The following is a 10,114-nucleotide window of genomic DNA, read 5'->3' on the forward strand; positions in this document are numbered from 1 at the left end:
TTTAAAAAAAAAAAAAAAAAGTGAGGAGGTTCTGATTCCCCAACAGTATGGAGATCGAAGGTCTGAAATAAAAACACTTTGTGGCTTCAAAAATGAGTTCCACTACCTTGAGCAAGCCCCAGGAAAAAACTGAAGCAGCTACATACTCTGAAGAAGGGAGAAGCCTGAAGTAAGAAAAGCCCATCTATCATATCAGATGGCTGTGGAAATGATTGACTCAGTAGACCTTGGATTAAAAACAGGGATAACATTGCTGGCTCAACCCTGGATTTGTGTGTGTTTGTTTTATTTCAAATGTTCGTCATATTTGATAACTAAAGCAATCCACGAAACAGAGATAGGCTCTGTATTTACTTGACGCTCATGACCTATCTGCAAAAGCAGAGTGAGAACTGGGACAGCCTGTGATTGGCATCTCCATGACGTACACTCTTGTGTTGGCCTGCACAAGTGTGCAAGGCTAGTGCTGTATATGGGAGTGAGTAGTGGCCTTCTCTCCCTCTTGTCCTCTCCTATGGAACCATCTCTGTTTCTGAACCTTGCAGCTCTTCTTTAAACCAAGTTGGGGGGGAAAGGAGGAGAGACTTTGGAACAGCTACAAGGAAGGATCTGAAATTTCAAATGAAGCTGTTTAGATGGAAAACTTCCACGCCAGTTCATTAAGAGCTCCCCATTAGGCCTCACTCCCTTTAGCTTTAAATGGATAGGCCAAGAAGTGTTACCTTGTCATGGAAAGCTGTGATCAGCCAGAGCTCTGTCTCCAGGTTTGTCCCCCGCTTCTCGGCTGCAATGAACTGCAACAGGTTTTCATGTTTCATGCCGGGGGTACTGAAGATCTCTCTCTCGCTCTGCCAAGATTGCTTATCCTACAGCGGAGAGAAACATGCCATCAGCAACTGCTCATAAATTATGTTTGCCTTTTCAAAGCAGCAGCTGCTACAATGGAGTGCTCTTCCTCTGAAAGTCAGTCTCAGGTGTGTGTATAAGGGACCAGGGATGCTTTTAAAATGAGGCAGCTTCCAAAGCCGGGGAAGCATAAGAAATGCTTGTTCTCAGCCCCCTTCCCAAACTGCCCCCGGAAACTGTTAAGCTCATAATGAAATGAAGGAAGGTAAAGACACAAAATTAGTATAAGAATTCAGCCTGTACAGATACCATCCATCATTATACTGCAGTTCAGTTTTTAAAATTACACAATCTAATCTAGATTACACAAGGTAGCAAGGCCAGGACAGAGGACACAGCTCTCCCCTTGCATAAGGCCAGGCTGACAAACCGAAGGAAGAGGAGGATGAATGAGGAAGGTGCTAAGGGAGGAACCCTAAGAGTTTTCAGGCATTTCTCTTCAACAGGATCTTTCTGTTACATTCATTGCTCCCATATTAACAGTGTTAAGACTGTTCCAAGCTTTGCTTTCACCCCCCAGACCAATCTCAAGAGTATGATTAGCCGCCACTCTATAAGGATGGTGTCTTTGTGAGCTGCCAGTCACTTTGTAGGTCTGGGTTTACATTGACGATATACCCAGGTAACGCTCGTACAAGGCTGATGAGGTCACTTCTGCCTCCTCCCCCTAGGTCTGGCACCCATCTTGCTGCATTTTCTCAGTCCTCAGGCACTCTAACTTTGTTCCAAGTGTCCGGCGATTTCAAAATGCTATCGTTTGCCCAGCCGGCACCAAACACTGCAAGAGGCACCCGCTGCTGAGATAAACAAGGTGAACAGAGGCCCATGGACGTTGTTCTCTGGCAATCGAATGCAATGCCCTCTCTCACCTGTATGGGGAAGATTTTCACTGCTACATAGTCATTCATGAGCTGCGCCTTCCAGACACAGCCAAAGCGTCCCCTAGCTTTGATCTCCAATAATTGCAAAGGCTTAAGGCCAACCAGCGGAGAAGGGGGCGGTGGGCCAGGATCCTGGAAAAACAAAACAGGGATGAAACTATGTATTATAAACTGAGACCAACAGCAAAACAAGGGAAAGAAATCCCTGATACTTCCATCTGAGGAGAGACATTTCAATACACTGCTCAGAGCATGCAGCAAGTCAAAGGCAGCACAATGTGAGATTCACAAACTGTTTTGCAGAATTGTTGCATGAAACAGTTTGCTGTGCAGTGGCATTTTCCACTCTCAAGCATGGCTTTATATGAAATGTTATACTGCGGTGTTTGTCAAATTTGGGCAAACACCTGAATCTCATGAAAAAGTCATCTTCAGCTGCAAAACATTTGTGTCCTTAAGTATATCTCTAGTCCAGGATGGGAGTCTTTTTTTTTTTTGTTTGTTTCGGTTAAAAGGGGGAAAAAAGCACCCCAAAAATGATATCTAAAATTTCAGAGCTGTATTTGGTAGCTGTGTTGGTCTGAGACAAAAAGAAATGTAAAACTCCAGAACTCTTGGTTCAGAGGTGATACCTTTTATTAGACAAACCAAGAAATCACAAAGAAATTATTTTTTTACCTACAACTTCAAACAGCTTTGCACTTCATTCTGAGTATTTCACACAGTTCTGGTAAATAGCAGAAAACAGTTTTGTCAGCCAATCAGGTATGATGCATTAGTGCAAAACGAGTACCTATTTATCCTTGAGTACCTGTTTATCCTTAAGCATTTGTGTGAGACACAGAACACAGCACAGCTAGATATAAGAACCACTCTCATTTCACCCACATAAAAATGTTAGATTCTGAGAGCATGGCCTACAATGGACATTTTCCTCTACCACAACACGAGTGTGACAAACAAGTCATGCTGTCTAAGGATAATCAAGCTAAAGAAGAGAATTTAAATACTTAAATCAGTGGTGCCCAACCTTTTTGTCCAGAGGGACAGATGGGCAGCACCCAGTCCATCCACAAGCCAGATCCGGCCAGTAGCCCTGATCTGACACCCAGGCCAGGCATGCTGGGGTCCCATCTGGCCATGCAGATGAGACCAGGGGACAGCGCTGCCCTGATTCAGCAGCACAGGGGGAAGGGAGCATGGCCCAGACCCAGCCCAGTCTGGAAAGCCACTGCTCCCCTGCTGCCAAATTTCCTTACCCATAGGGAGCCCTATGGACCAGATGCAATGGCTCCATGGGCCACAAGTGGCCTGCAGGCTGGAGGTTGGGCACCCCTGACTTAGCCCAAATAGTTTCTGTACATTTCTAACAGCTTTGTTAACTCAGAGATGTCAAGTTTTCCATGAAAGCTCAATTCTTCCCCCTTTCTGTAGAAGCAGGAAGCTTTTCACTCACCTCATTAATGTCAACATGCCCATATGGGGGCTTGCGGTGACGGTACATCCAGAAAGCCAAGAGGATGGCCATGGATAGGACAGCAATTGGAAGCAGAGAGTAAACCAGGATGTTGAGCAGGGAGGGAGTTGGCGGCGGCGGCTCATATATTACTGTGAGAGACAAGGAGAAGCGGTCAGAGAAATGGGATTTTTATATTTTCAGTGGTATAAGTGACAGCAGTTCCAGAGGAATTTGTTCTTCCCTGCCATTTCTTACTGAACAACCTTTCCGCTGTGGATGTCATGTTCTTATGACATCCAGTTTTTATTAATTCCCGACTGGGAATACTCCAAAGCACCCACTAAAAATAGAGAACTTCTTCTCCTAAATGCAGAGGATACAAACAACCGAGGCCTGAATGTGACTTTATCAAAAGATTGCAAGGAGCGTGGTAGGGAATTGACTTACAAGTGTTTGAGCTTACTTGCCGTGAACCTCAAAAGGAGATAACATGGCCAGACTCTCCCACATTTTTCTGACAAGAGAAAGGCATCCAGCAACAGCAACGAGATATCAGCCTAAACTAAAGGACTGTACAAGCCATAAATCAAAATACACCATTCCCATGTTCCAAATGGGATCAGCTAAGTTGATGCACAAACAACGGGAAACACTGAAGAGAGCCACGTTGCTATGCTGGAAACAGGGAAGTGGGGGCAAGAGAAACAAAAAAACAACAATGCTTGCCAAATTAAACAACAAAAGTTAGTAGGGAAAGACTTTTTTCAATTCCGAGGTTGTCGTCAGTGTACACTGAGCAAGAGATAATACACACTGACAATTAGAAGCCTCATGGAAAAGATCTGGAAAACTTCATAACGATCAGAAAAAACAGAATTCTATATAGGTTTGTGAAGAATTTTTTATAAGTCAATAGCAAATATAAGATACCAGTTGTAGATTTCCTTAAGCCATCCCATCAGAAGGAGATATATCTGCTATTAAAATGTTACTGGGCTGTTTAAAAGAAAATAGAATTTAGAAGAACTATCACTCCAGCTATTACCTGTCCCATTTAGCAAAGCCACAAAGGATGACAAACATCACATTTGTCAATATAATCGCCTGAGCTACTAAAATATACTGGAAGTTAGTTAAGTTGGACAGTTAACTAGATCTTCTACATTATTTGAATGCCTAGCTCCCACTGAAAACAGTGTAGTGCTAAATACTTCTTGAGGATCTGGTTTTTAGCCTACATTGCATGAGTTAAGACTTCAGCCACTTCAGACATTCACTTTCCACTAACGGAGTTGCTGCTTTTCCAGTAGAAAACACGAGCGTATAGACATTCATGATTTTTCTCCCAAAAGAAAAATAGCTGCTCTGGGAGAAGAATAACATAGGGATAACCAGGGTTAAATCACTCCCAGGAGAGTTTCTAGGAGAGACAAGCCAACCCTGAGCAACCTGGGTCAGTCAACCAGGGCTGATCCGTGGGCATAGGGACCCCCTGGCTGCGCAGCATCAGCTCTGCAAGCTCTCAGCTCTTCAGGAGCTCAGTATTTGAATGTTCATCCAGGGGTCTCTGGGTAAGTTTGCTGTTTTGTTGTTTGTTTGTTTTTTTTACCAGGAAAAAAACTCAAGAGACTTCTGCCAGATCATCTGAACATATGTATAAAGTTGCAATTGTTTTCCTTTTACAAGAGGGGGTTTTTTGTTTTAATTTTTAACAATCCACTCTAAGCCTGCACTGTAAAAAGGATATTATTCTTTAATAAGAGATATACAAGGTTTCTGTACAATGCTCTCTGCTCAAAAGATGACAACAGCATCTTTTTTTAAAAAAAATGCTATGTCAAAAACATTTAGCTGACAAACTTCCAAAACTTTGTAACCCAAAGCATCCTTCATATTCAATCAGATTTCTTGCTTGTCAAGTACCCAACAATTCAAGGTCGTGGCACAGCTAAGTCAAGGATTATCGAACGGATTTTTTTTTTCTTCCTACAAAATGAATCACTTACCTTCTGGACCAGTTACTTCAGGTAAGTGAGTAAATTTCTCATTGCAATAGTTCCCCTCACAGCAGCAGAAAAACACTTGAGGGTTCTCTTCTGTAGCTACACATTCTTGCCTGCATCAGGAAAAGGAGAATAGAGGAACAAAGGAAAGAGAAAAAAAACTATCAGCAAACTGTCTGACATTGTCCTTGGAAGCAAGTGTATAGCTTCTGTGATTTCTCTTTACCATTTACTTTCTCTCTGTTACATTCTGCAACTCTATAGTCTCTTCAGTGACAGAGAAACTTTTAAAAAGAGAATAATCAAAAACAAAACTTTGCTACAGGGTTTTAGTTTGTAATCATTGTACCCAAATATACAAAAGGGTATGTTAAACCCAGTAAGAGTGCACACTCCAATTCTTGGCAGACAGCAAGTACACCCTTATCCTTTCTCTAGCTATATTTTTAAGGACATGATTACACTATTTTTTCTGCAGGACCTCTACCTCATTCAATTCACTGAATGCATGGTGCTCAAGGAATGAATCAGGCTCTTGGATTCTGAATGAGGCTGAGGACCTCAACCTCATTTGTTCCATAAATTAGAAGATGCCGAAAGAAATAAGATATTCTTGCTGGTAAGAAATAAATGATGCACAGGAGAACTAAAGTTGAGTTTATCCCATATTCTGCCACAGAGCTCCCATACGATGGTGCACAAATCACTTAAATAAAAATGTTGGCAAGTGAACACTAATCACATGCCCCTCGTTTTCTGGGGCTTCAACTTTAGATATTTGGAGGGTGATATACATAAGAAGTGAGCACTCTGAACTACAAATGTAGGTATTACAAGTTGTGGGTTCTCAGTTCTCTCCTCCTGCCAGCAAAGCCGTGTGATGTTGAGGAATGAGCATGGGTTAGGAGTCAGGAGATCACAAGCACTATTTCTGCTCTGCCACTGATCTACTTCATGGCCTCAGGCAGTCTTCTCGCTCCCATTTCAGAGCTGGGAAAGCAATGCTCTCCTCTTGCAGATAAGATACATTTATCAATATTTGCAAGACGCTCAGAAACTAGAATGGTGAGATCCTTAAAAAGGCCACAAAGAAATAACCACTTCCCTATTTACTGCAGGCCATAAAAGATATGCAATAAATAAAGCATGAATAGCATAAAAACAGCTAACAGCAGCCTCCTTCCCTGAGCATAGTTTCATAGTCGTTTGGGGTCAGAAGGGACCTGAACAGATCATCTAGTCTGACCCCCCGCCACTGGTAGGAGCACACGCTGGGATCACATGACCCCAGACAGGTGTTTGTCCAACCTCTTTTTGAATTTACCCAAGGTAGGAGCGAGGACCACTTCCCTAGGAAGTTGGTTCCAAATCCTACCCATCCTTACAGTGAAATAGTGCCTCCTAATCTCTAACCTGAACCTGTTCTTCAGCAGCTTCTGGCCATTATTCCTCATCAGCCCAGGTGCTGCTGGGGGGAATATGGCCCTTCCTATTTGCTGCTGATCTCCCCTAACGAGTTTGTAGGCAGCCACCAAATCTTGCCTCAACCTCCGCTTGCTGAGGCTGAACAGGTTCAGGTCCCTCAGCCTCTTCTCATAGGGCCTGCCGTGTTGCCCTCCAACCAAGCGGGTGGCTCTCCTCTGAACCCTGAACCCTCTCGAGGCTGGCCACATCCTTCTTAAAGTGCATTGCTCAGAACTGGATGCAGTACTCCAACTGTGGCCTGACCAATGTCGCGTAGCGGGGAAGTATCACCTCTCTGAACTGGCTTGAGATGCATCTTTGGATGCACGACAAGGTGCGGTTGGCTTTGCTGGCTGTGGTCTGGCATTGGCGGCTCATGTTCATCTTGGAGTCAGTAATGACTCCAAGATCCCTTTGCACCTCTGTGCTCACAAGGGGGGAGCTCCCCAGCTTGGATGTATGCTGTGGATTCCTTCCCCCCAGGTGCAGCACCCTGCATTTATCAACGTTGAAGCCCATCCTGTTACCATCCACCCACTTTTGTAGTCTAAGTCTAATTGCAGCCTCTCTCTCCCTTCAAGCGTGCCTACCTCTCCCCACATCTTGGTGTCATCAGCAAACTTGGACAACGTGCTTTCCACCCCCTCATCCAAGTCACTGATGAAGATGTTAAACAGTGTAGGCCCCAGGACCGAGCCCTGGGGGACCCCACTATTCACATCCCGCCAGGTCAAGTACGACCCATCCACCGCCACTCTGGGTGCCCCCATCAGCCAATTTTTGACCCATCCAACTGTGCAGGCATCAATGCCACAGTCGCTCAATTTATTAATGAGAACGGGGTGAGAGATAGCGTCAAAGGCCTTCTTAAAGTCCAGAAAAACGACCTCCACCGCAACACCATCATCCAGAGATTTAGTTACCTGGTCATAAAAGGCCATCAGGTTGGTCTGGCAGGACCTGCCTCTGATGAACCCATGCTGATTTCCCCTGGACATGATCTCCCCTGCTGGCCCCTCACAGATGTGACCCTTGATAATTTTTTCAAGGATTTTCCCCAAGACCGATGTGAGGCTTATGGGCCTATAGTTTCCTGGGTCCTCCTTTCTTATAAATGGGGACCACATTAGCTAGTTTCCAGTCTCTGGGCACCTGGCCCATGGACCATGATCGCTCATAAAGCTGGGCCTAGGGCACAGCAATGACCCCCGCCAGCTCTCTCAACACCTGTGGGTGGAGGGCATCAGGGCCCGCAGACTTGAAAACATCCAGCCCTTCCAGAAGATCCCTAACTACATCTGTGCAGACCTGAGGCCTGGCAGTGCTATCCCCAAGATTGCCCCTACCTGTGGTGGGAGAGCTGTCCTGGTCCCTGTCCAAGAAAAGAGGCAAAGAACTTGTTAAAAAGTTTGGCTCTCTCATCTGGCACAGCCACAAGATTACCATTTGAGTCTAGCAGGGGCCCTACATTACACGGTGCCCTCTTCTTACTCCCAATGTATTTGAAGGACTTTTTGTTGTCCTTAATCCTGGTCACTAGCCTGAGCTCCATCCCGCCTTGGCCTTCCTAATAGCCCTCCTACACTCATGGGCCAAGGAGGAGTATTCTTCCTTGGTGACAGTCCCTCTCTTCCACTGGGTACGCCTCCCTTTTGGCCCTCAGGCACTCTCGAATGCCTTTGCTGAGCCATGGGGGTTTCAGAGCACTCTTGCCCCCCTTCTTTCTCTCGGGGACTGTCACACTCTGAGCCTGGAGGATCGTCCCCTTATGGTACGACCATCCCTCATGGACTCCAATATCCTCTACTTTTTGGGCCCTCGGTGCCTCCCCCACTAACCTCCTAAGTCCGTTGAAGTTGGCCCTTCTGAAGTCAGGGTACAAGCCCTCAACACCCTGCACTGGATGGTGAATTCCAGCAGGCGATGATCACTGTCACCCAGGTGGTCAAGGACCTGCAGTCCCCTCACCAGGTCATCCCCAATGGCCAAGACCAAGTCCAGCAAGGCATCTCCCCTAGTGGGGCTCTGCACCTCCTGGATAAGGTGGAGGTCCTGTGTTTCAGCTAGGAACCTATACAAATGGTCAGACCTGGCTGACCACTCCTTCCAGCAGATGTCTGGGTAGTTTAGGTCCCCCATGACAATGACGTCCCTAGACCCGTCTCCATAAGCTGTACTGAGAAATTCTGGTCCAACTCAACCCCTTGGCAGGGTAGTCTATAGTAGACACCCACCGTAAGATCCCTTTTGCCTTGCCCCCCTTGAAGTTTGACCCACAGTGCCTCTGCCTGACCTCCCTCTGCCCCAAAGCTAATTCTTGATGACGTGAGTTGCTCTTTGACATAGAGGGCAACCCCCCCCCACACCGTTCCTCCCAGTCCTGTACCTTCTATATAGTGTGTATCCCTGAATGCCCACCGTCCAGTCGTGGGTAGGATCCCACCAGGTTTCTGTGAGCATGCTAACAGACTTTCATTCGAACATCAGCCTAGCCATCCAGCTGTGCTGTTCTCTTCAGCACCTTGCTTATCTTCCGGAGAATGCCATGCAGGTCTGAAAAACACTTCATTAGCCTTCCACATCTCCTCTTTTCTGCCAGACCAGTGTGGCAGACATGTAGCGCTCTGTTAAACACCTTCCTCAACCACCACAAGCACTTGCTTTTCTTTTCAGGTATTATTATTATCCTCGCTAGAATCTTCCCAGGCACTCTGTAATTAAAGCTGCAAGGCTTGTCCTCTGTGCAAAACAGTATCAAACTATTTCCTGAGGTCCAGTTAAATTATATGCATAACTTCCTTCCTTTAAACACTTTGAGGAAGCAGCAAAACAATCACACACATCTGACATTATTGCTCACTCACGAATCCATGACAAGTCTCCTTTAGTGAGGCATCACTGACTCAGAACTGTAAGTAATGCTGAAGAAGTCCCTCTTAATCTAAATGCATGGCACTACTTTCAGTAGTTTATTTCTTTCTGAAAAAAGTAACCTTAGAGCTAAAATTTCTTATACAAAGTCTCATCCAGAATTTTTTTTTTTTTTTTGGTTCAAAGAAAAAGAGAAATCAGCCATCCGAGTTCGCCAAGTGAGGAAAGATGTTTCCTTTAGTTGAGCAATATTTCCAGATGCCATTTTTTTTTTTTTTAACTCCAATAACTGAAACCACTTGGATTTAAAGGCATTAGAGTTTTGTAGTCTTCAAGGGAGAATGCAAGCTTTGCTAAGTCTGTTGGTTAAGAAATCAAGTTAATGACTGAAAACAGCCTCCTCCACATCTGCAATTCATTATTTTCCTGCCTTGTTTTGGTGCATGCCCAGGGCAGCTCACCAAGCACACCACCTTGGATACCACTATGCCTTATACTTAGCAAATGTTAAAAATAATGCGGGGGGGGGG

The 10,114-nt window shown here is 45.2% G+C and overlaps 1 protein-coding gene across 1 annotated transcript in view; it reads right to left on the reverse strand.

Annotated features, from left to right (window-relative positions):
* ACVR2B (activin A receptor type 2B) overlaps window positions 1–10,114 on the reverse strand; it is a 146,909-nt gene that overhangs the window by 17,050 nt on the left and 119,745 nt on the right. Inside the window, exons 3-6 of the mRNA XM_019508102.1 lie at window positions 5,253–5,362; window positions 3,244–3,395; window positions 1,776–1,919; window positions 723–866 (exon numbers count right to left, since the gene is read on the reverse strand). Of these exons, the coding sequence (XP_019363647.1) occupies window positions 723–866; window positions 1,776–1,919; window positions 3,244–3,395; window positions 5,253–5,362 (550 nt within the window). The remainder of the gene's footprint in view (window positions 1–722; window positions 867–1,775; window positions 1,920–3,243; window positions 3,396–5,252; window positions 5,363–10,114) is intronic.

This window comes from Gavialis gangeticus, unplaced genomic scaffold (assembly GCF_001723915.1).
Source record: "Gavialis gangeticus isolate Ggan-Ray unplaced genomic scaffold, GavGan_comp1, whole genome shotgun sequence".
Taxonomy (NCBI): Eukaryota; Metazoa; Chordata; order Crocodylia; family Gavialidae; genus Gavialis; species Gavialis gangeticus.